The 27,137-nt window shown below is 29.5% G+C and overlaps 4 protein-coding genes across 5 annotated transcripts; 1 reads left to right on the top strand and 3 right to left on the bottom strand.

The window, feature by feature from the left end:
* Positions 1-2,823: 2,823 nt before the first annotated feature.
* Positions 2,824-4,681, top strand: LOC101502362 (uncharacterized). Its single transcript, XM_004501645.4, has 3 exons — positions 2,824-3,185; positions 3,284-3,388; positions 3,498-4,681. Exons 1-3 carry the CDS (start codon positions 3,138-3,140, stop codon positions 4,449-4,451), a joined length of 1,107 nt encoding a protein of 368 aa, XP_004501702.1. The 5' UTR covers positions 2,824-3,137; the 3' UTR covers positions 4,452-4,681.
* A 579-nt stretch (positions 4,682-5,260) lies between these two features.
* On the bottom strand, positions 5,261-7,628 carry LOC101502668 (acetolactate synthase 3, chloroplastic-like). The gene has a single exon (XM_004501646.4). The coding sequence runs from the start codon at positions 7,527-7,529 to the stop codon at positions 5,550-5,552; it is 1,980 nt and encodes a 659-aa protein (XP_004501703.1). The 5' UTR covers positions 7,530-7,628; the 3' UTR covers positions 5,261-5,549.
* A 5,435-nt stretch (positions 7,629-13,063) lies between these two features.
* On the bottom strand, positions 13,064-16,627 carry LOC101502982 (nuclear transcription factor Y subunit C-1-like). 2 transcript variants are annotated; one of them, XM_004501648.4, is made up of 2 exons: positions 15,884-16,627; positions 13,064-13,307 (listed from the first exon to the last, which is right to left on the bottom strand). In XM_004501648.4, the coding sequence occupies exon 1, from the start codon at positions 16,532-16,534 to the stop codon at positions 15,893-15,895; it is 642 nt and encodes a 213-aa protein (XP_004501705.1). In that variant the 5' UTR covers positions 16,535-16,627; the 3' UTR covers positions 13,064-13,307; positions 15,884-15,892. The 2 variants fall into 2 exon arrangements, with proteins under 2 accessions (XP_004501705.1, XP_004501704.1); XM_004501647.4 differs by having other exon boundaries at positions 13,064-13,310; positions 15,884-16,626.
* A 781-nt stretch (positions 16,628-17,408) lies between these two features.
* LOC101503530 (uncharacterized) lies at positions 17,409-21,522 on the bottom strand. Its single transcript, XM_004501649.4, has 2 exons — positions 21,378-21,522; positions 17,409-20,198 (listed from the first exon to the last, which is right to left on the bottom strand). Exon 2 carries the CDS (start codon positions 20,010-20,012, stop codon positions 17,676-17,678), a length of 2,337 nt encoding a protein of 778 aa, XP_004501706.1. The 5' UTR covers positions 20,013-20,198; positions 21,378-21,522; the 3' UTR covers positions 17,409-17,675.
* Between the last annotated feature and the right edge of the window lie 5,615 nt (positions 21,523-27,137).

Genomic DNA, 27,137 nt, shown 5'->3' with positions numbered 1-27,137 from the left:
TAATCTATGTTACATCACTTATGAAAGTGGTAGACCATTCACCTTGTTATGATTATAGAAACCAGTTTTGATTTAAAATTAATAATATTATGAGAGGCAAGTTTCACCTCAAAAAAGTGAAACTAATGAAAGTGGTGGACTTATAATTCATCTTGTTATAATTATAGAAACCACTTTTGATTTAAAAATAATAATATTATGAAAGGCAAGTTTCACCTTAAAAAAGTGAAACTAATATTATGAAAATCTTTAATATTATTTTGAAAGATAATAAAGAGATCTTAAAAGATATTAAAACAAACAATTTTTTTATTTCACAATTTCCTTTTATTAGAAATAATTTCTTTTGAATAGTGTTAAATATAAATATATTTTATAACAGGAATTCAAATTCAAATTTACCATTTATTATAGTCTAGCTCATTCAGATAAACTCAAACAAACTAATCTTAAAAGCATAACCACCAACTAGATGAAGTTTAGATTAATTTTAGAGGAATGTGCAGATTGTTGACGCAATTTTCTATTTTAATAATTGCACAATTAATGGACACATTATTCCCTTCTTGTCCGTTAAATAATATTTTAAATATTAAATAAAAATAATTCACAAATACGTATATAATATCAAGAAAATAAACTTATATAAAAACAAAATATATGTTATAAATTAAATATTCTAAAAAAATATCAATTATTACCACATGAAACACTAGTTTAATATTGACTAAAAATGCTGACAACAAATAAAATTTTGAATATAGTAAAAAAAACTTAGTCCACTTGATTCTCCGCGTGCGTGTTTTGCTTTCACATCTCGAGCTACACGCTAAAACTAATATGTATTAGGGTAAAATGTTGGTTTTGATTAACTTCTTATTTCTTTATTAGATTTTTTTCACTTTAGTAAGTTTGCTCATAAAGAGATTTATGCACCATATTTTAACTCAAAATCTTAAAGCATTAAATTTATGAGTCATTTTTATTATATATCTAATATTTTCTCAATTCTTAATCATGAGACTAACTACTCATAATTGAATTCCAACAAAACATTCATACATCATGTTTGAATAGTAAATTTATAATTGTTCTTAAAATTATATTATTGGTCTACTTATAATTCAGATTGACTTTACCTGATTTAGTTTACATAATCTTATATATTGTTAATGAATCTCAGATTTGATTTCAAAATAGTGTATTCTGACTTCTATTGTAATTATTATACACTTTATACAGATATATTTAATTTTCTATTAAAAGGAGATTGAACAAATACTGAAATGGAAGATGATTATTAATAAAATGTTTCATACATTTAATATGTTTTATTTGTTTTTCTATTGAATGAATTAAATTTTCTCTATCCCACTATTACTCGAAAGACAACTTTTTAAATTATGTTGCATTTCAATGTCCAACATTGCAATCAGCAATTAAATGAATAAATATTAAATTAAAATAAAGTATAACCAAACAAAACAATGTCTAAAACAACTGTATATTTTAAGCTTATTAGAATGAAATATGTATATTTTAAGCTTATTAGAATGAAATATAATTTTTAATTATCATATTTTTATATACTTTAGTATATGAAATTTAAAATAATTTAATTTTTCTCTCAATTTCTTTTTGGCGTTACTACGGTGCTTCTCAACATTTTTCCTTTGTTTTTATGTTAATGTTCGTTTAATTCTAGAGAACACATTTTTTCTTTGTTGTTATGTATTATATGATATTTGATAGTGTCCATATTTACTATAGTCTTTTGAAGGCGTCTACATGGGATATTTCTCTTGAAAAGATTATTTTGCAGGAAAATTATAATATGAATGTCGTCCATCAAGAGTCAATATTGAAAAAATGTTTAAAACCTAAAATTCATAGATGTCATCTATCATAATGGTCATTTATTTTTATGATTGAAACATTAATTTAAATGATATTGATTTAATAAAAATAAAAAAAAATTAATATGTATTTTATATTAAATCGAGGTTAAATAAATTATTATTTTATTCATAAAGATTTAGAGGATTATGAAATCTAACTTGTTTTGCATTGTATTGCTAGATTTCTATAAATACATTTTATTGAACAAAAGTTGTCTTGACCAACTAGAATAAGGTTTAAAGTAACGAGTTAGTGTGAAAGGAAATTATGAAGGAAAAATAAAGTTTGTCTTGAAAGACTCGATAATGTTCTCTAGTACCGGGAAAGATATGGCATATACTAATGTCAATATGCTCCCTAAGACCCCCAACATCTCCATATTTTGATTTTTATTGTAAAACTTTTCTTTGTTTAATAAATCTATAAAAGTTTCCTCATTCTTTGCAAGAGTGCACAAGAATTATAAATAAGAATAACATAATTATTATTATTATTATTAAATATTTTTTATTTTTTTTATTTTTTTCCTCCTAAATCTAAATCAATCCATAGTTATTAAATTTAATTAAAAAAACTCACAGAAAAATTCAATTCGAAAAAGAATAATAAATTACATAACATGGTAATAAAGATCGAAAAAAATATGCTTAGAAAAATGTTCGAAATGAGGCCAAGCTAATGTTGACATTATTATGATTCCATCGAGATTCTATAATGGTCATTTTCCATCAACAATTTATAATTCATTGAGGGACGTTGCATTGCCAATAAACAAATATAGTGATGCTGTTGGCATTGGAAAACTGCACCTCAATAATCTTCAATTAAGAATAATAGGTTCAATTTTAATTAATCTTTAGTTTTTTTTAGTGTTGAAATTGAAACCAATAATAATAATAAGTCCAAACGAATAATCTGGAGAATATTTTGCAAATCATGGTTAAAGCAAGAGCAAGATAATCATCATCTCATTTCTTTTAATTTCTTGATTACTTTGCAATTAGATTCACATCTTCACTACTAAGAAGTTTCTGAAGTGAGTTTGATTCAATTCTGTGATCTTCACATAATTGCTTCAATCTTCCAAAACCCACTTCTGATTTCAACTGGGCTTTAAAAAAATTAGACCTTTTTTTGTCGGTCATTTTTGTGCCTCCTACCCAAGATTTTATCAGGTTTTAGGCACTGAAAAGTAGCTATCTTTTTTGTTTTTGTAAGTGGTTAAGACAAATATTAGTATGGGAACAAACAAGCAGGAACATGGAATTTCAGACGAAGGATCTGAGGTAAAGTTGTCACAATTTCTCAAAACTATATTCAGTTCAAGTTTGTCCTTATATTGTATTTCAAATTCAGCCTCTAATTAAGGATTTAACTATGTTAGGTAAGATATCAGGAGATGGTAGACAATGAAGCCAAGGATACTAAAAAAGGTGCAGCACACAAATTAACAACAGAAAGTTGCAAATCAAACAGCATGGTGATAAAGGTAACTATGATATTCAATTCCTACTTTTAATTCTTTTGTTTGTAGAGATTGTGCTATATCTTTATTGAATTGAAGTTGAGAAAGTGGCGTGTATTGGTACTTAAAACAGAAAGGACATGGAATGATTCCTCCACACATTATAGCTGAAGCGATATCAACAATCCGCGATATTGATCTTCGATGGTCAGGTCCAATCACACCAAAAGAAATGGAATATGTTGAACAATATGTTCTAGCAAAGTATCCAGAATATTCAAGGTTAATTGAAGGGGATGGAAATGGGATAGACATGTCTACCTTTATCATCAACGAGGAGCCTTCGGAAAACATGTTCGACGATAGGGGAAAATCGCCGAGAGGGACTCCCAGTCCTAGAGATTCATCTGCATATTCATTTGGCAGTAGTCTACCAGAATCTGATGGGGCTAAGACTAAGTTGGAGACGTCAAGGTTACTAGATATTCTCACCAAGAAATCCTCCTTTCCTGGAAGTTTCATCTCGATCCCGGAAATTCAAGCTCGAAATAAGGTTTTGAAGCATTATGGTTTGACGGATGATGAGTACCTTGTTCTCTTCACTCCAAGTTACAAGGATGCCATGATGTTGATAGGAGAAAGTTACCCTTTTATTAAAGGAAACTACTACATGACAATTCTTGATCGAGAACAAGATTATATAAAGGAATTTGCTACTTTTAAGGAGTCAAAGGTGATATCAGCACCAAAGACTTGGTTGGACTTGAGGATTAGAGGGTCTCAGCTGAGTCAAAACTTCAGGAGGAGGTGTAAGATCAGCTCAAAAGGGTTATTCTCTTATCCAGCAGATGCAAGTGGAACAATGCATTGGATCTCAGAGGCTCATAGGAACAATTGGCATGTGCTACTTGATGCCTCTGTCTATGTAGTAGGAAAGGATCGGTTACATCTCGCACTTCACCGCCCTGACTTTGTGATCTGTAGTCTTGACAACAACACAAATTCCAATCCTTCAAGAATCACTTGTCTCTTAGTCAGAAAGAATTCTTTTGACACCTCGGCCACTTCGTCTCAAGTTGTTGAATGACTGTTGATTGGATGACATCAGAAGTTTGAACTGCAGAACAATTCATGTTTGGTATCAGACTCTGAGGAGCTATGAATTTTCCTGGCATACCATTGTAAAATGAATAAATAAGCACATGCACATAGAAGAATACCACTTGTTAGTTACTGGTTTGGATGCATATGCATTGCTAAATCATCAGGGTTTGTTTGTATTTTTATGTTTAATTAATTGAGGTCTTGATTTGTCTATTTCAAGTTTCAACTAAGCCCCATTTTTTTCTTTACAGTTAAATGGTTTTCAAGACTTTTTTTTTTATGTCTTACTATAAAAATCTTAGTGCAATTTGGAAGGTATCCAAATGCATGTCCCCCCTATAGTCTCAGCCACGAAAGTCTCTTATCCTGTTTTTGTGTGCTCTTTACTTTTATGCTTAATGCTTAGCAATCAAATCAGGCTCTTAGATTTCCATAACTACAAGTTGTCCCTTTTGCAATACACTAGCCATTCATGATTTATCCAATAAGATACAAAAATACAAATCCAAGTGGTCAAGTGCATAGAGATCATAGTTAAATGTGGTGCCACACGTTATTCTGTGCTGGCAACTTTATTCTGACATGCATACCAAGACATGTTGTCCATGAAGTTGTTGAAGTCATAGTTAAATGTGCTAAATTGTTGAAGCGAATGTTAAAAACTGTCTAAGCTAAAAGTTGATTGAATGTTAAAATGGAAATGAAACTAGATTTAATATCTACTCTAATAGTAGTAACTTCATCTCATATTTAAAATGCTTCATTACCAGATTTCTTCAATAACTATTTCACTTGAGCATAGAGAACAATCAGATTTTATTCGAATTCTAAGATTAGAAATGTTACTACTATCGATCACTTCAACCTGAATCTCACTACAGAAAAGAAAAAAAAAACAATACAACAACAAGAGGTGCGGCATTCTACAAAGAAACATGCCACCAAAATTACAACAAAAAACTAAACTAACATGCTTAGCTTACAACGAGTGTCAAATCCCGCAACTAGGATAGCAATAATAGCTATATATATTGTACAAAACAACAGTGAAGGAATACCGTATCTAGTTTAGCCCAATCAATCAGTAACTCCTTCTTCCATCACCGTCAGTGATCACATCCTTGAAGGAACCATTACTAGGAATCATTGGCAAAACATGCTCTTGATGAGGTACAATAACATCTAGAAGATAAGGACCAGGAGTATCCAACATTTTCTGAATAGCATCTCTAAGCTCTTCCTTCTTCGTCACACGAGCTGCTGGTATCCCACAAGCATCTGCAAATCCAAGCATGTTAGGGAAAATTTCATTCTCCCTAGAAGGGTCACCAAGATAAGTATGAGCTCTATTCGACTTGTAGAATCTATCCTCCCACTGAACAACCATACCCAAGTGCTGATTATTCAACAACAAAATCTTAACAGGGAGTTTCTCCACTTTTATAGTAGCTAACTCTTGTACATTCATCATAAAACTACCATCCCCATCGATATCAACAACAACAGCATCAGGGTTAGCAACAGCAGCGCCCATCGCAGCAGGCAATCCAAAACCCATAGCACCAAGTCCACCCGAAGTTAACCATTGTCTAGGTCTCTTATACTTATAAAACTGAGCAGCCCACATTTGATGCTGTCCAACACCAGTACTAACAATAGCATCACCATTTGTCAATTCATCGAGCACCTGGATGGCATACTGAGGTGAAATCGCATCCTCAAACGTCTTAAACCCAAGAGGAAATTTAATTTTCACAACATTCAATTCCTCTCTCCATGATTCAAAATCAAGTTTATCTTTAATCCCTTTACTCTCCAAAATCCTATTAAGACCTTGTAACGCAAACTTCATGTCAGCACAAACAGACACTTGTGGAAGCTTATTCTTCCCAATTTCAGCCGAATCAATATCTATATGAACAATATTAGCCCTACTAGCAAAAGTTTCTAATTTCCCAGTTACACGATCATCAAACCTAACCCCAAAAGCAAGCAATAAATCACTTTTATCAACAGCATAATTAGCATAAACAGTACCGTGCATACCCAACATTTGAAGGGAATGTTCTCCTCCAACAGGGTAACTACCTAGTCCCATTAAAGTACTAGCAACAGGAATACCGGTAATTTCAACAAACCGTTTTAACTCCTCACTTGAATTCAAACAACCACCTCCAACATATAAAACAGGTTTTTTAGATTCTAATAATAACCGAACAACTTGTTCTAATTGGGCCTCAATAGGAATCTTGGGAAGCCTGGAGAGATATCCAGTTAGTTTAATGGGCTGGGCCCAATTCGGAACAGCGAGTTGTTGTTGAACGTCTTTGGGTACGTCAATGAGAACTGGGCCAGGCCTACCAGAATTAGCAACGAAAAAAGCCTCTCTAACAACCCTAGGAATATCATCAACCTCAAGAATGAGGTAGTTATGCTTTGTGATGGATCTCGTTACTTCAACGATGGGGGTTTCTTGAAAAGCATCGGTTCCGATCATTCTCCGGGGAACTTGACCGGTGATAGCGATTATTGGAATACTATCCATCAAAGCATTGGCGAGACCGCTAACTAAGTTGGTGGCACCGGGACCGGAGGTGGCAATACAAACGCCAGGAAGACCGGAGGAACGCGCGTAGCCTTCGGCGGCGAATATACCGCCTTGTTCGTGACGGGGAAGGACGTTTCGGATTATTTTGGAACGGGTTAGGGCTTGGTGGATCTCCATGGAAGCTCCACCGGGGTAAGCGAAGACGTTGGTTACGCCTTCGCGTTCTAAAGCTTCGACAAGAATGTCGGAGCCTTTACGCGGTTCGGTGGGTGAGAAGCGAGATATGAAAGTGGAGGTGGTGGTGGTTGTTGTTGTTGTTGTTATGGAGGATGGTGCGGTGGGGGATTTTGAGAGGGAGGATGAGATTTTGAAGGGACGAGAACTAATGAGTTTTGGTTTGTTGAAAATGGGAGAGAGAGAGAATGTTAGTTTGGTGTTGCTTTTTGGGAAGATAGGATGTGAAGAAGAAGAGAAAGCGGATCTGGAAGGGGTGGTGGTGGTGGTGGCGGCCATTGTTGAATGAATGATGGAGTTCGAGTTTACAGTGTGTGTGATGGTAATGCGAATATTCAGATTTTTTATTTAAGATTTTTATATAAGCTAGTCAAATAAAAATATTGTTATTTATTTCTTTCTTTATTTATTATGTGAGACTGAGAAATGTTTGTTAACTCATTTACTATATTGCCCTTGTCTTTTTTTGTCTGTTAGTTGGTTGTTGTGTGGGTATGGCTCATTTGTGGTATGGATCTCGCCGCGTGATATTAATCACTTTCAAAATTTAAAGAAGAAACAATGTCCATGTCCACGAAACATTCAATAATTACTTTTAATTCAAAAATATTCAATAATACCTTTGATTAATAATAACCCACTACAACAAACTTTTTAATATGATATAAAGATTAAATGAAAATAATTGTACAAAAATCAATATATTATTTTTAAATTTTATTAAAAAAGATACATTTTGGATCAATTACTTTAGGTTTTAATAATTTCACTCTAAAACGTAATCTATAGTAAAATTTAAGTGTTTATTTTTGTAAGATTTTTTACACTCATAAATTCTTTTAAAATTACAAGATTCATTGTGAGAATATATTTTTAAAGATTTTTTCTCATCATTTCAAGTTAAGATATATTTCATTGACAAGTTTAATGAAGATATTATTTTCCCATCAATAAAATCTTATATATAGTGACTTAAATAATAATATTGTATATATGGTATTAAATTTATTATGATTAATTATATATTCATAATGATAATTAAAAATAAATTATTAATAAAACTAATTTTATAAAATTATTGTATTCCTACAAATTATGAATCACCGTTAATTTAAAAATATAAGAAATAAAAAGGAACATAAAGCATATTCCTTCTTTTTTTTAGTTGTTATTTATACATTTCAAGAGAAATATTGGCAAAAACAAAAATATATATATTAAAAAACTTAATAATCTTTTTTTTATCTTTTATTAAGTTATTTGTTGCTTTGCTAAACTATCGTTGTCTATTAATTATTTTATTTTACAAAAGTAATACGTGATTTTTTTTCTTAACGGTGGTACACATTAGTAATTAATATTTTTAATGTTGTTTATATTTTATTAATAATGAAAACTAATGTCGTAATTTTTCTATTATTAGATTATTTATCTTCCTTATTATAATTACTAAATTAATCTTATATCTCTACAAATAAAAATAATTAATTTAATATTTTAATATTTGTGATATGTTATTTTTGTTATGACTTTGATATAAGATATTTTAACAAAAAAATGTATTTACACTAAATTTATGGGAAAAATTTATCTTATATCCCACAAATTTTTTAAAAGTTAAATATATCTTTGATTTTTTTTACTATTTTATTAATTTAAATTTACTTTTTTTTTTTACCATTCAAAAATTTCTTAAAAAAAGAAGTTTTGTAAAAGCAAACGAAAGAGATTTTCGATAAAGAAAAATTTACAGTTTAACCGAAAAACTTTAAAAAAGTTTTATAATACAGAAGAATAAAAAGGCGTGTGTTGAAAATCTTTAAAAAAATATTAATAAATATTAAAATATAAAAGAAAATAATTAATTAAACTAAATATTAATATAATAAATAAATAAATAATGTATTTATATAAGTGCGAGAACACCCGTTTAATTTTGTAGATAATTACTCGTCTCCGTACTTATATCCATATTCATTATGTGTATTTTTACTTTATCCATTATATTTTTTTTATATATATCCACTAAATCTAGATCTAATTGTCATCCCCAGCGATATAGTACAATTTAAAAATAATATAAATATAACTTTTAAAGAACAATGCTCTCTGTGTGTTTGGGCCTTCATAGCACCGTGTCTTTCACTTGGTCCATCAGTGTTGCTGCTTCAGTAAGAGAGCTTATTTTTCCAACTCTATGTTTCTAAAAATTCAAAAGAGAGTGAAAACTATGTTATTTTTTGTCTAGAAGTAGAAGATGGATATTAAAAATGAGTAGAATGTGGTGAAGAATTAAGAGGGGGAAAAAGATGCATTAAAGTAAAACTCTAATTTGGAGAAAAAAGAGGAAATTAACACATATTTGCAAAAAAAATGACAACAAAGAGTAATTTAATTAAGGAAAAGAAAAATAACGAAAAATAATAATTATAAGATAAAAATAAAAATGTAAAAATAAATTAAAGAATCAAATATATAATTTAACCAAATTTCAATTAACTCGACTACTTCCACGGTCATGTAAATTTTATATGTTCAAAAATAGTAATTTTTTTATAAATTTTTTAAAATGAATTTGATTTTAAATGCTCATCACATATCACGAGTGAGCACTCTTAAATAATATTTTCTGCTGAATGAACTTTCAGAAATAATAGTATAGTATTTACCTTCTCCTTAAATATAGAAAATAGAATTCTCACTAAAAAAAAAGTGCTTTGGTTGCGGTGTATTAGCAGTGATCACCCAAAATCTGCAAAGCTCATTTTTAACCATCGAGTCGCGTAATTTATAAATTTTAGCAAATGCGCTAATTTTTTTTTAGGATTCTGTTAAAAACTTCAAATGCATTAATTAATTAATTTTTATCAAAATATCCCTAATTGTTTTACTTTTTTTAACTTGCAAACAAAAAAAACTATAAATGTCAAATTGGATGACAAAAATTCAATTATATTTTTTGACACTTTAAAGACAATTAAATTTTCTACAATTTTCTTGAATAAACCACCATATTGGTCCATACTTTGTAAGATGTTCTACAATAAATCACCAAGATTATAAACATTTTAAAAATGTCATTGTCTCTATCAAATTTTATTTATATTAATTTTTCTGAAAGTATTGTGGGGATTAAATTGATAGTAAATAATTAAATAACTATTAAATTGATAGTATTGTGAGATTAAATTGATAGTAAATAATTAAATATAAGAATTACATTGATAGTGAATTATCAAAATAAATGACATAATTGATAGTGAATAGATAAATATAAAGACTAATTTAAAAATTAAATAGAATGAATGACATTCTTAAAATATTTATAATCCCAACGACCTCTTTAAAAGCGCTCTACAAAATTATAGACTAAATGATAAGTTACTCAAATTTTCTTTTTCATCATTTATTATTTTATTAAGGAGGAGGTTGGTTTACACATAGGAAATTGGTTTGATGATACTCTAATGAGAGAGTGGGTAATGCTGTGAATATGGCTTTTTGGCATGACCCTTGTATTGAGATGTGGTTTACTTTGTCTAAGATTTAGTAGGTTTTATTTATGGCTTATCTTGAGATAAAAATATTATGGGTTATGTAGGTTGGGTTGGGGTGTTGATGGTGGTGGGTGGAGGTGAAAGGAGAAGATTATTTGTTTGGGAAGAAGAGTCAGTCTTAAAGGGTAGTTTTTTGTTGAATAATTTTCTTTATATGAAAATATGATTGATAGATAGATGTCTTGGAGGATCTAAAATGACAAATTTTATTCCCTCAAATGCATGTATTATTTATTTTGTCAAGAAGATGTAATTGTCCTATTATCTCTCAAATATTTAATTTGGAATAAATGGCTCCGATGAAGGTGTCTATTTTTGTGGCATTTGCGGAATAATTGACTTCCAACCGAAGACAACTTGGCTAGATGTGTTGCTATCAACTCAAATTTTGGTATTAAAAACATAAAAATTAATTAAAATTTTAAAATAAATATAATTTTTTACAATGGTATTTTTATCATTTACATATAATGTATATTATATATTTATTTATATTCTACCAAAAATATAATTATTTGATTATTCATGATTTTTTAAACAAAATTTAAATTGTTTATTTAATAATGTCGATGAACAGTTTTAAATATAAAATTATTGTATTATTTATTTAATTTTTTAATATTTTTTTATTAATTTATAATATCTAAAAAGATTAAATATATTTTTAGTCCCTATAAAATTTTGACCTTTTAATAATAGTTTCTATAATATAAAAATATATTTTATAGTTACTATAAAATTATCGATATATTACTTTTAATCCATGCTGAAACGTAACATGTTTAATTGTCTTTTAACTTTAAATTTTTTAAATGATTTTTTACAATCATATTTAGAACATTATCCTCCACACAAATTTAGATTTTTTTCAACTTTAAATAATTTAAATATGATTTTTTTAAATGTTAAAATATCAAGATAAAAGCAATGAAAATATGGCCTTAAAAATTGAATTTTGAACTTATTTTTTGTGGATGAACTTATTTTTTGTGGATGAACTTATAATGCCTTGAACATGCATGAAAAATTCATTAAAAAATATATATTGTCTTAAAGCACAGACTAAAAATGCATGCATAATAATTTTATAAAAACTAAAAATTATATTTTTATTTACAAAGACTAAAATTAAAATATTAAAATTTTTATAGAAATTAAAAACATATTTAATCTTATTTAAAATATAATAAATTACTTTTTAAAGTAATATATAATTGTTTATTATGATAATTTTATTATTTTAATATAATATATATTATATCATTTTATGATAAGATGTATATTAAATATATACTAAAATAAAAATATTGTTATTTTATTATTATTATCTGTTTATCAAATATAAAATACAATCATATTTATCACTTTATTGTCATGTTGGAATTTGCTTGCAACTTAGCATGTACACGTGGCAGTTAATGCATGATTGCATAAAGCACTTGTTGGATTTTGGGTTGGAGCATGTTGCAATAATTTGAACAAGTAGAAGATGAAGATGGATATGAGTATACGAGGAGAACTAAATTTCAAAACATGTGTATCATGGAGGTGGTTCCTTGATACAAAATAGAAGAGAAATAGAGAGAAAAAAAATTATAGAGAAAGAAAAGATATGAAAGAAGATGAATTGATTACACAGATAAAGTGTAAAGAATCTAATTATGTGTCCACCATAATATATGATTATCTTATCTGAACGAGTATACCGATAAATCTTCTATATAATATTTGAATTACACACTCACTCTAAATCTTAACATATCGATCAACAATAATTTATAAAATAAATTTTCTTCAATTATTTTGTGCATTAGAGAAATGACTTAAGAAATAAATAATGTTGTTTGAAATTTAACTCATGCACATTGATATTCATTGCTCCAGGATGATGAAACTGTCTAGTTTATTACTTTATGTTGAAAAGAATCTCAACCCAAACAATAGTCAATAAATCAATTTAAGAGCCTCAACACTTCTATTAAAAAATTAATCAAAATTTTAGTCTATCAACAATTACTCGGACTACAAATCAACTTAGTGCCTCTGCGTGTTTGGATTGACAATAAATTTGTTAGAAATCACATTGAATTACCATTATTTTGAAAAAAGCTATGCTTTAAAGCATCAACCAAATCAAAGTACCACCGTAATTTAGCTGACAAATCCAAACATACACTAAATTGGTTTTGTGAAAACTAATTTAACCAAAAAAATGCCGTGTGCTAGTATCATCCGAAACTTCTGAAGAAATACAGATGATCAAACATGTTTCACACATTGCACAGAAGGATCATTGTTCAATTTAAATATTTTGTACATACATAGTTAAATCATGCTGTCGATCATCAAGGTAACAGATTCTTGATGTCATCCAAAACAAATTTAATTAATAAAACCATTTCTAAATTGCAAGCAATAAAAAATTCCAAGCAACATTGCAGAAATCCAGCGGCGTCTTTTTAAGTCTTGACAATCCATCCTCAGCAGCGTTGTCACTCAGCTACTGAGCAAAAAGGAAACAACACGAGGCATCAGAATCATTTCCAGACATTAATAGTATGAACGGAAAACAAGACAAACAGGCCAAATAGAAGAAAAAAAAAAGGAATAACATAAGTAGCCAATTCCACTAATTATAAACATAAATTACCAACATCACCTGTGTGAGTTGAAGCACAAGTGTACACTGGTTAACTGCTGACTTAAGTTCTAACTCATGCAGTGCAACATATCTAGTTTGAAAAGTTGCGTTTAAATTTTCAAATGTGCTAATGAGTAATCAAATATCATGAAGTCAAAGTAACAGAGGCTCAAATTTCACAAAGAACATAAAGCTAGTGTTGCATGAGATGATGGTTATTAAAGGAATGCAACTACAGACACATTAATATAGAAACTTGATATAAATTGAAGCCACATTTACAAGATTATGCAGGCAAAAGTGATAATGGATATGTTTGATATAGTGATATGAAAACAAATCCATCAATTAAATTAAACCCTAGGAAATTTGAATTAGCTAAACAACATTTAATGGAATAACAGAAAATGCTTATAAGCCACATGTAATCAACAACCACCACCACCTAAAACAACAATAAAACAAAGTAAATCATAAGGACCATCGGCAATGTTCTCGTATAATATGCTCAATAACTTGCAACAAAGAACAAACCAAACAATCATTATATGTATCTATATTTAAAGAGCAATGCACACATTTTGTCAGATTTGGGTCTGTAGGAAGAACAACATATCCAAATCTAACTATCTGTCATGAAACTTAGTTATTAAACTTTGGATCTGATATCAATTTGATCAAAGCAATGGGTCACCAATTCATCTTATAGAACATTAGTTTTGAAAATATAATAATCAAGTACATATATCTATTATGTAGATATAGAAGAATTGGGAGCATATTATAAGTGCCAGCCAAGAAGAGCTAATATTGACAATTTAATCATATACATAAATGGTTAATAAGTAAAATCAATCTCAACCATATAAACTGCCATTATTCACCGCCTCCTCCCAGTTGAAAAAAAAAACACAACGGTGAACCAGCACAGTAGCAAGTCTGATCTAATAAACAAATTGGGTCACGCCAGAGTTAATAATTACTATATGTAATTGTCATAATCTAACAGTTAAGGTTTTAACTCTAGATGTCATATCTAAGTAGCAAGATGAAATTGCTATTTATTAGCAGAACAAAATTTTAATGCAGATTAAATTTTCAGAAACAATGTTTTTTGAGTGTCTAAAGTTTTGCTGGTAGTGTGTGCATGAGAAAGACATTTGCATAACCTTTCATATATGAATTATGAACCTATGACAAAGTCAATAATAATCCAAAAAAGACGCCATCAAAGTATTTTGCCACAAATCAATGATATGTGATATATCATATGACGCTAAGTCGCTAATTAAAATATCATCATCTCTATGTAAAATTGACGTTACAATTTGCAAATTCTAGAAGAAACTTTCCCTTTAAAAGAACATTGCATTTACTCATTTCATTCCTAAATCAGCCTAACCTATATATAATAAGTATAAATATAATAAAAACAAAACAATGTGGCTTATGTCAACCATACTTTCAATGCAAAACAAATCTAATCAAACATGTTGGTAAATTCTATCCACTACTTTCACAGTAAAAGCATAATAACCTCAGTGCAAATGTAAATCTAACACCTTTAATGTTTTTTTTATCTAAAATAACTGAAATCTAAGAACAGCAAAACCAACTAGCTCCCAGAGATACGGAAAATGAAAAGACAGCATCAGACATCAATGGTCCTTTATTGAGAAGGTCTACAATACAGTTGCATAGAGACAAAGAGATACATTGGACAAAAACAGCAGGAAAATAAATGCATTAGCAGAGATATACACAACGATTAAATGCATGTAACTAAAAACCAAGAAACGTCAAGTAAGGTTACCAAATCTTATAAAACAAGCTCTACACATTATACACTATCTAGTATCTACTATACATTAATCACCTTCTATACCTTTATACACATTAATCATCTTTTATATCTCTTCATAATTACATAATACTTATTGATACCAAAAAGCATTTTAACACTCCCTCAAAATTACCATATAAATAAACTTCATGCAATGAAACCCTCACTCACCACACTTCAACAACACAAAATAGACCTCCTAAATACCTATGTAGCATGACACTTCAGATTCAAGACGTGTCTGACAATGTTGTTATTTTCAATCATTTCTATTTTCTCAAATAATTATCAGTGTCGTGTTTGTATTAGTGGTTCATAGCTAAATAAAAAAGAAAGTAAAATTCACCATTCCTAAATACTCAAAAAATAAATTTGAGAAACTTATATTCAATCAAATTGAAGATTTGTCAGTGTCCTAACTCCAACACCCACACATGTGATTGTGGTGTTCGATGTCAATGTCTATGTAAGTGGTTCAATTCATAGCTAAATACTAAAGAAAGTAAAATTCCACATTCTTATATTTCCTATAAAAAAATGAATCCCCCAAGATCACCTTCCAAACAATGTAAGGAAATACAAAAAATGATACCTCTAGGCTCTAGCCATCGGCATTGGGCTGACCACTACTTCCGGCAGCAGTGTAAGAAGAGTCATCAGCACCAGTCTGCCAAACAGACTGCCAAGCCTGAGAAGGAGGCTGAACATAAACACCAGTAGCCGGATCAACAGCAGGACGACCAATCATCATTCCAGCAGGCTGACCCATAGGAGGATAATAATAAGGAACACCACTAGCAGTAGCACCAACAATGGTAGATTCATCCTTAATCTCATCACGAGGAACAATATCAACCAAAAAATCAAAAATATCAGTCCTCGTAATAGCAGCAGCGATGTCGTTTTTCTGTAGGGTTCGTCGTTTATTCTCTTCAGCGTGAAGCCAAGAACGAATGGTGAGTTCGAGAATGAAAAGCTCACAAGCTTTAGCGAAAAGGATAGGTGCTTCAGCGGAGATCATGCGAACATCTTCATCGGCTTTCATGATTTTCTTAATGCGTGCTAATGGGAGTTGGTGGTTTTTGAAATCGTTGACGTGTTCGATGTCTTGTCTTTGGTATGACCAGAACATTTGAAGCTGCTGTTGTTGTTGTTGAAGGAGGTGTTGGAATGGGGCCGCCGGAGTGACCGCCGAGGGTTGCGGCGTTGGATATTGTTGTTGATTGTTGTTGTTGTTCTCCATGATTGAATTGATGTTTGATTTTTGGGAACAAACAATTGGTGGCTCTTGATTTTGATGGAATCGGGAATTCAATGGAAGGGAATTAATTTTGTGTCATGGGATAAGGTAGGGCCTAGGGCACGGGATTTCTTCTGCTTCTTTTTTTTTTTTTTTTTTTTTCTCTTAGGTCTCCTTCTCACAAAAAATCACTTTTTTTAATTAACAAAAATGTTGTTTGACTACTATTAAAATATTTTTTTTTACTAAATTTTTTTTTAAAAAAAATATGAATTAATAAAATAGGAAAAACATAAATAAATAAAAATCTATAAATAAATTCACATCATCTAAATTGATAGTATAAAATCATAAAATATCTATACATATGTAAAAATTAAAAAAACTGAAATATGCATTAGTTTGTCCGGTAATTAAATTCTTTTAACAAAATTTAATAACCATTAATATAAGAATTTCGCTAAAAGATTTTAAAACTATTAAAAATTAAATTATAATTTTAAATTATGGACACTTAAAAATTATTTAAACCAAAGTGACTATGAATATATATTTTTTTTTTTTAAAACTATATGATCACTTTCAACTATTATTTAACCTCTCAAGGTAAGTTCATTTTATTATTTTTTGATACAGGTTAGTTTATTTTTTATTTATCCCATTTATTTACTTCATAAGACTAAAGGCTAAAACAACTAGATAATGGACTAGTCGTAAGAGGTGTATCAGTTAAGACAGTTACCCAAGAACCTTCAGTTTTCGTAGAATCCTAACCTCAAATGAGTTCATTGTTTTCTGGAAAGAACACATCTGAATTTATTAATTATTAACAAAAAAAAAAAATCATCAGTATTGAGAGTTAGGGAAGACATATAGATGGAGATGAATAAATGATTCTGAATTTTATTGGTTTGTAGAAGCTAGAAAATCGCTGACATTGAGCCCTACATATGCAACCACTAAATCCAAAATTGTAGGACCATCAATATACAGCAAAAACAATAAAATCTGCTCTAGCTTAGGTTGAATTGGTGATTATAAGCTATGGTTTTGTTGACTATTTAAATTGAGCCTAACTCTGTGGCTAAATGGAACACAAAAAATATCTTCAATTCAATTCAGTTTTTCACAATTAGTTGCCACTTCACCGCTCGCTCTTTCCCCTAAAACGCTTCCGTCTATATACAAGCAAATTCTCCGGCCACACCTTCCCTGCCTGTGCTTCAGCCACCTCCTTTCTTGGAACATCTTCCACAGAATCTTCTTCCTTACTTGAATGCTTCTTGTTCCTCAATCCATCTTTTGAAGAATTTCTGACCGTCATTTCCATATCCATTTCTTGCATCTCCGCATCAGTGATCAACCGAAGAAGTTCCATAGGTGTAGAAGCAGGATCCAGCTCCAAGAAACCTTTAGGAGCATTGTTACCTTCTTGTCCAGTAAGCAAGTATGAAGGTACCTGGTGTGAAAAACGAAACATCTCTGCCCTCGGAATGTTCCTGACTTTTCTCGGATCAGCATTCTGGCGGAATACTGTCTTGAAACCTGCAACCTTGAGAAGTGGAGCAACATTCACACCATGCTCTTCACTGTAGTCTTCAAGCACTTCCACCATGTCATATTGATGTATGATATCGTCTTTAGTAAATTCATTCCAATCAAGGGACCAGTTCCGATATAGAGCCCAAACATCACCTTTCTTTGGGTATATATGGACAAGTCCTCTTGAACCTTTTGTCCAGTTGACCCTGTGAGAGAAAGAATTGAGACTACTATAGATTGCACGTTTACCTAGTCGGAGATCTCCAGTGGTCTTTGGAAAACCAGAACTGACCCACTTTATCGGAGCCAATTCATCATTGGTTTTAGAGCTCAGCCAACTTATCTTCATTTGGAAAGGATTCTTTGAGATCACAGAATGGATAAAGGCATAGTAGCGCGGCATGCCATCTTCATCATCATATGCAGCCCACACCTGGTTCTCATCAAAAGTGTCCTCAATTCGATCTCCATCAAAATCATGGAAATCTGGGTCTGGAACACTCATTAAGAGAGAACCAGGCACCTCTGAATCAGCAGAGGTACATTTGTCGTTGGTCTTGGAATCAACAATTTTTTTTGCAGCAGGCTTCACACCACTAATAGTCTTTTCTTTGTCCTTCGCTCTAACTTCTGCATCAGTATTCTTTGATACAGAAGAAGCACACCGTTCATCAAGCTTTCTACGAATCTCCTTCCACTCATCAAGCTTTCTTTGATTCTCCTTCCACTCATCAAGCTTCTTGCGAATCTCTGTTCGAGCCTTTTCCGCCAAGATGTTTTTCATTTGCTGCTGAGATATGTCCCTAATACCATTTCTTCTGGAGTTTCCAGCAGCACTAACCTTTCCGGCATCAAAACTATTTTTCCGAGACCCAAACTCATTGGTCAAGTTTATACCCTTTTTTGATTCCATTTCATTTTCCATGTCTCTTCTATCACCATCAGCTTTATGTTCACCTGTGCACCTTTTCTTCCTTGCCCCATCAGATTTTAGAACAGGATTTGACATAAAACAAGAAGACTGAAAAACTGAACCAGCAACAGTTGTCTCAGGAGCATGAGTTTTCCCCGAGCGCACCTCTTCCCACATGAAAGGTGTCGAATCTCCACGCTTTCTCTTCAAACTCTCAGACGGCATCCTAAAAACACCGGGAGCTCCAGAAGCACTAGAAACCGATGATAGTACATTGGAAATGCCACCAGGCATGGAAAAAGGACGTGACCCAAAAGGTAAGTTGACAGCAGACATCGGTGTCCTACTCGAAACATGACAGTTTCTTCCCAATCCGGTTGAGTTGAAGTTATGTTGCTTCATATGAGAAGGTCTTGAAGTGGATGAAGCATTTGCATATACAGACGGGGTTGGTATCTCAGAAGCAAAAAATGACTTGTTGCAGCTGGTGCAGGCAAGATTGCAGTTCCTGTACATAGCTAAGTACTCAAACTTTGTCCTGCAGGAAGTGCACAGAGTCCAAAATGTCTGCAGTTTCAAAGGCGGTGCAGGAGTAGGTTTCTCATCAGAAATTTCTTTTAACGAATCCCACCACATGTACTTTCTATCAAATTCGGTTCTCTTGGCTTTATCAGACAATACTGTCCAAGCTTGAGAGATAAGATTAAATGCCCCATCTGCACCCACTGACTTATTTTTATCTGGGTGCAGAGCAAGAGCCATCTTTCTATAACATTTTCGAATTGCTTCATCATCCGCCAAAGGTTGTGCACCAAGGATCTTGTACCAATCTATTTCTCCTCTAATTCTTTTTTCGGCAGCAATATACACATCAAGAGTTGCAAGAAATTGAGGTAGACCACCAATGTTGGGATACAAAGCTTGAGCCTTCATTGCAAGTAGTCTCGCACCACCAAGGTCCTTCTGTAAAAACCTCTTCTCTGCCATCTCTTTAGCCCTTAAGGCATTATCTTTGTTACATTCCATGACTAGCTGGTTTGTTTTCTCTGGATGGATGCTAATTGCTCTTCTTTATTTCCTTCCTTAGAAGCATAACGCAGAGCAATATCGACAAGGGTGAGGTCTTGAGAATAAATATCCACACCGAGAAACCAACAACTCAGTGTGTGCGCAGTAAAGATGCTTCCTTAAATTACAGAAGCCTAAGAAACCCTATAAACAACCCAAGATTACAAAACTACATTAGCAACAAAGGAATATAAAAACAAAATGAAAACGATATGACACAATAAGAGAAATAATGGTTAATAGATATTGGCGCTTATTCCAATCCATTGATGTTTTGCTTAAAATAATCAAGTAAGTGTGAATTCAAAGCACACATTCAAGTACAGAATTTCCAAAATAAACTTAACAAAAGATGAGTAACAATGGTTAATGGATAACAGCTAATGGAATTCTGTCTAGTGCTTATTTCAATCCATTAATTCCCAATATTTTGCCTAAATAATCAAGTAATTATGCATTTAATGTACACAATCGAGTACCGAATTTCCAAAACAAACATAATGATATCATGAAGTAAGGTTTCAAACACAATCTCACTATCTCGCACTCTCAGTGCCAGAGTGCCTTACCAACTTCCCCACCACAATCCAAGGAACAACCAAACCCTTACTGATTAAAAAACAATTGCAAAACTAGAACATGAACCATTACATAATATCAAAAACATACACCCTCAAACAGCAGATTCAATCACTTCATTCAAAATTAGGGTATTCATTAACAAAACAAACCATGCTTTTCCTTATCCATTTATCTATCTATTACAATAAAGTTCTTGCTCTTGCACCTCTATAATTGAACAAATTTTACAATCATCCATAACAAACAATAAAAGAGAGGAAAAAAATAAAACGAAATACAAAATTGCAATTCATGAGACTTAAAAACAACACAATCTATCGCTCATGCAGCCCTTCAGATGAATAAATAAGCATTAAACAACAATCACAAAGAAGGAACAATAAAAACCAGAATAACCATAACCAATTTAAAAAAAAACTTTTAATCACGTAGAATTTAAGGTTACGATTTTTCCACAGTAATGTAATTGCAACACCGCTTCATTGAGGTTATCGCAAACAACATTGATGGTTCGGTTACAAACAAAAAATAAATAAAAAAATAAAAAATAAAAAATAAAAACTCGTCCAAAACGAAACACAAAATCCCTTCATTTTATTCATTTTCAAACAGAATCAATAAATCAACTACTACAACTAGAGATTATAACAACTGCAAACAAAAATAAAATGACAATATTTCAACGCACGTTGATTGAAAAAATAGAAAAAGCAAAAGATGAATCAGATAAAAGACGCGCACCTTAAAACACAGCAATGAAGAACGACGAGAAATTGAAAAGGGAAAGCTGTTTGCGTTTTATGAATGATTTTTGAAACCTTTAGAAAGAAAAACTTGAGAGAATTGGGCTCCGAATCAGAGTTTCAAGCTTACTCTATGCGGTGCATGTTTTGCCAATATGTTGAGAGCTTTTTATACTGTTTCTCATTCACTTCTTTATCATTTTTTTATTATAATTAAATTATTATTTTATTAGACCTAATATTAATAATTAATGTAGCAATATAAAAAACATTTACTAAATATTATAAAATACTCACTGCATTAATTCCACATCTAGAAAAAATATCTTTAATATGTTTAATTATTACTACAATATTAATGCTGTTTCGGTAAAAATTATTAAAAATGTGTGAATTACAGTTATTGATTGACCATATATGTATTTTATTGAAATTTTATATGCATTAAAGGAATATGTTCAAACCAAATATATTACCATGTATTTATAGCCAACTATATTTATTAAAAAATGTGTTTGTGAGACGAAGTGTTGCATTGTTTCAATTGAAGTAAATACAGCGATATAGTAAAAGTAATTGTTCTATGAGATATTTTTATATGTTTAAGGATACAAATATTTTTTTTCTTCTGAAAAGGTGCATCAAGAAAAGAAAAAGAGGTGTGAAGAGAATAGAAAATAATTAAAAGGAGAAAATATATGATCGTGATTTGTGAGAAAATGAGACAATATATATATATATAGAAATGTAAAATAATATGACAGTGTTTTTTTCTAAGTTTAATTGTTATATATTGTATAAAAAAAATTACATTATCATTACATTACATAAAATATTACTTTAAATATAATAATAATAATAATAATAATAATAATAATAAAATTAAATATTATAATTAAATGACAATATAAAAGTTATTTATATGAATAATGTATATGAATTAATTTTTTTTTCTTTTTAAAAATGGAGATTGAGACTATAATTGTGGTTAAATTTATATGAAAGGAAGTTTAATTACAAATACTTTCATTTCAAATATAGGAATTTAATATATATACTTTTAGTATCTTTTTCTTTCTCTTTACATTATGAGAAATTACACGTGTATAGGGAGTGTGCCTCCTTTAATTCAATGTATGTATTTTGGGTACAAAGAATAACAAAAAAATATGATATAGCAACAAAAAAACATGATGTTGCACAAAGCCATTAATCAACGTTACTATGTTACGTATACTTGCATCATTATGTGCCCCAAATTAAACTATACTGAACACATAATTAATTAATTCTCAAATAAAATAAAAAATGAGTTAAGAGTTACTAGTTAGACTAAACCAAGAAAGGGCACGTAGTTCGTTATATACAGAGTTTACTTTGAACCAAAGCTCAACCTTCTTTCCCATTCATTTCCCCCAAGAATTTTATTTTACACACATGTATTAATTAACATCAAGTTATTCCTTCTATCTCACGAGTGTCATTTTTTTTCGTTGCATACATATTTTCAAAAATATTTATCTATAAAACATTCACGTGACACACGAACAAATAAATGCATCTATTTTTTAATTAATTAATTAATTAATTAAACATCATATTTTAATTAATTGATATTTGACAATATTTATTTTATATATTAAATTATAATTTTTTTAAAAAATATTTAAGAAATACACTGCAACTAATATATATATATATATATATTCCTTTAAATTAATTGATTTGTGGATGATGAATAAAAAAACATTTGTCTTTAGTAAATTATAATTAGTAAGGGTGCCCTAATATGCATCCCGATAAATAGGTGCAATTGTGGACCTTGTCAATGTTAACTGCTATAGCAGTTATTACGGTAATTTTTTAAAAACAAAGTTTGGGTGTTTGTTTTAGTCTGACGTTGTAACCTTTCTTTTTTGTCATTCTCTCTACTCTTTTTTCTCTTTCTAACACAACCATGACAACAAACTTATCTCTTGTTTTTCCACCATTTCAAACCTCTAACACCAAATCTAAATTGCACAAAGTATTCCCCCCATTTACCACTACCACAAACTTAACAAAATTTTAAGATCAAATCAACCACAGAAAACCAAATCATTAACATTTATAGGATTTTATGGAAAAAGTTGTCACTTTTCATTCATTACTCGTTCTTGACTTCTTTCATTTATTTTCAATTTTTTATCTTCTGTGTTTTTTTTTCCAAAAACAAAAACATCTCTCTCCATTTTAGTGATTATATAGAAGCATCAATATGGTAGAAAAATATTGCATGACATAAAACTTACAAAACACATAACCAAGTGGAAAAAGTCTCAATGAGAGGGAGGGAAGAAGAAAGATGATTGTGGATAGTAGGTACATGAAAATTGAAACAAGTTCCGATAGTTGATGGTGTCAAAAAAACTTCAAACCAAATGTTTTGTTTTGTTTTTTTTGTATTGGGAGAAAAAAATTATTTATAAAAGTTATATCATAAGATTTGGTGAAACCACTTACTAATTATATCATAAGATTGGTCCACTCGTGTACTCATTTTTTAGCTATACTGGAGCTCCCATAATTAGTGTATTATACTTTTTTTTTTAATGTTTTATCTATAAAATGTTCAAAACATACATTAATATATTTTATTTATTTATTTATATTTATATTTTTTTTTTCAAATCATTAAATTGATCTTTTATTGAAAATTGGACAAGTTTTTGTCTCTTGTTCTTATTTTTAATTAAAAAAATAATGATATGACATATTTTTTGTCTATGATACGATAACGTAGAATGATTAATATTAATTAAATCGAAATAATTAATGACATATGAATAATTAATGTCATATACATGGTTCTTATCATGGAATCATACGAAAAATCATTTAAATTGTATCAAATTATCATTTTTTATTTTAAAATTCAGAGGGAGAGACCAAAGTGATCGACGTTTAAAACAAGGAGACTAATTTTGTGAATTGAAGAAAGTAGAGAAATCAAAACTGCAATTAAATCTATCTATTTTAACTAATTGATTTATGAAAACCCATTTTTATATGAATTTATGAGTGAGAAACATTTGTCTAATAAATTTAGCTCAATTGATAGTTGCAAAGAAGTTGATATGCATGGACTGAGTTTGAACTCGATATTCTCTATTTTTTCACACTTAATGTGTGTGAGTTTAGCCACCAGACTACTTAAACAAATAATAATAATAATTTATTTTCTAACTTTTATCTATAAAATATTCAAGAGGCAAACTATTAGTAATGAAATAAATATTTATCTTCTAACTAATTAATTTGTGAAATAACATATTTAACTTATTGAACATTAACAAATATTTGTCTTCGTGTATGATTTATACATAAAATTATAATTAGTACATTATAATTTTCTACACTTTATATATATAGAAGATATTCAAGAGATACGTTGCTAATAAAATAAATGTTTCCTTTTGATTAATTGATTCGTGAAAAATTATTTTTTAAATAATTGATCGAAGACAATTTGTGTCATTGTATGGTTTATATAAGAACTTATAATTGATGTATTATATGTTTTTTTTTCAAATCTTAAATTTCAAAGATATTTGAGAGATACACTATTTACTTTTAATCAACTTTTTTAATCAGTTTTTTTTTTAAATTATCTTTTAATTAATTAAATGACTAGTTACAATATTTGTCTCATGTAAAATTTATACAATAAATTATTTGTGTATATTTTTTTTTTAAAACTTTAATTTTAAAGATATTCAAGAGAAACATCTCTAAAAAAAATGCATATCTTTTAATTAATTGATTCACGAAAGTTCGTTCGTTATCTAATTAATGTGTGACAAATATTTATCTTATATATCTTATATATGATTAATATATAATTATATTTAGTGTATTATTTTTTCCCTCAAATTTTATCTAGAAAGTTTTCAAGATACATACTATTAATGTACATTTTTGTTTTGCACATAATATATATATATATATATATATATATATATATAATACAGATAGTGTATTATAATTACCTTCAAATTATTATCTTGAAGATATTAAAAATAACACAACTATTTATCTTTTAATCAATTCATTAATCCACCACACAAAAAATAAACACATCTTATACCTATGTTATAAGCACAAAAAGGAAGCATGTGAGATCGGTCCAAGTTATGATAAAATGGTTACAAGTGTCACAGTAAAACTTTTTCTTATATGTAGATAATAGAAGAAAATGTTTCCTCAAAGATAGTTTTATTGACAAATATTTATCTCAAACATGATTTCTACAAAAATTTATATTCAATATCTATTAATAAACTAACTAATTAGTAGTAATAATATGATAATCTATAATATAAAATAATAAGTATATATAATAAAATATAATTATCCTTAAAAAATATATATAATTATTTGCTTGGAAAAATCAGCTTTATTGACATTGAATTTTTGTTCTTTTCAATATATTTTATTAATTTAAATAATATATTTGTTTAAAATATAAAATGTTGTTCGGTCAACGAATGAATTAAATGTGCATGTGATGGGAAAAAAAACTTTTATTAAAGTGTGCTAAATTTTTTATATTATATATTTTTAGGCAAAAGAAAATTAATTAACTTATTCAAAAATAATAGAAGTGATACACTAATGAACATTAAAATAAGAATGGGGACTAGCGTTTAACACATGTGCTATATATGGGGACTAATCTCCAACACATGTTTGCGTTAGTTTAAGAACAACTCTATTAACTTATCTTTCAACGTAAGAGAAAGTAAAATGGCATGACATTGATTTATAATGGAGCACAATTCATTGTTGAAACACTTGGATTTATTGATTGCATCAATTACAACTTTGCTATCTGATTACAAGAGAATTAATATATAGTCTAATTGAATTACAATAACGATATCTTGAACTTCTTCTTCATCCACTTTTATAACAGAAGTTATCTAAGAAGAGTGAGCAAAGAGAAATTCATTCTGTGATCTTTAAAATTAAGCTCAAAATCATTTTACATTTAAAATGGAATACGGTGCAATCAACGTTACATTTTACATAATATTGACTTAGTTTATATTATATGTTAGTATATTATACATTTATATTTATTTCTACATATAATAATTTGACCATAGAGTAATGAAATTTATTTCTATATATAATTTGTGAAATTTAACGTGTACAATAAAAATAAAGTAACAATTGTATATGTTTCATGCCAAACTAGGGTTAATTAGGTATCGCAACGAATAGGTAAAGAGCAAATTTTGCTTCTCACACACTTGTGCTCGACTCTTCATAAATGTCTCCCTCCTATCTCTGACTCCTATGCTTTTGAGGAGGATTATATTTGCGCGAATCTAGTGAAGTTCAAGTTTATCTACCTAACCCTCGTTTATGGTGTACAAGGGAGAATGTTTGTTTCATGCTAAGCAGGGACAAAGGATAGTGTAATCATGGTAACCATGACCACCTTATTTTTAATAAGTTGATATATTTGTATATTTAACTACCTTAAATAAATCTATTTGTAACAAAATAATAGAAACAAACGTTAAAAAATTATTATTTAATTGATAAATTTGTTTGTCTTATTTTCACTCTTCTAATCTCTTTAGCAACTAAAAAGAGAGAGTTTTACCGACAATCAAAATTGTACAAACATAACTCATAAATATATTGGAGTAGTTTCATGCAAATAAATTAATTGCTTACATTGATAAAATTGTTAGTCTATTTAATAAAT

The sequence above is a fragment of the Cicer arietinum genome, chromosome 5 (genome assembly GCF_000331145.2).
Source record: "Cicer arietinum cultivar CDC Frontier isolate Library 1 chromosome 5, Cicar.CDCFrontier_v2.0, whole genome shotgun sequence".
Taxonomy (NCBI): domain Eukaryota; kingdom Viridiplantae; phylum Streptophyta; class Magnoliopsida; order Fabales; family Fabaceae; genus Cicer; species Cicer arietinum.
Note: the sequence above shows the minus strand (reverse complement) of the source record. Positions and strands in the feature narration are given on the sequence as shown.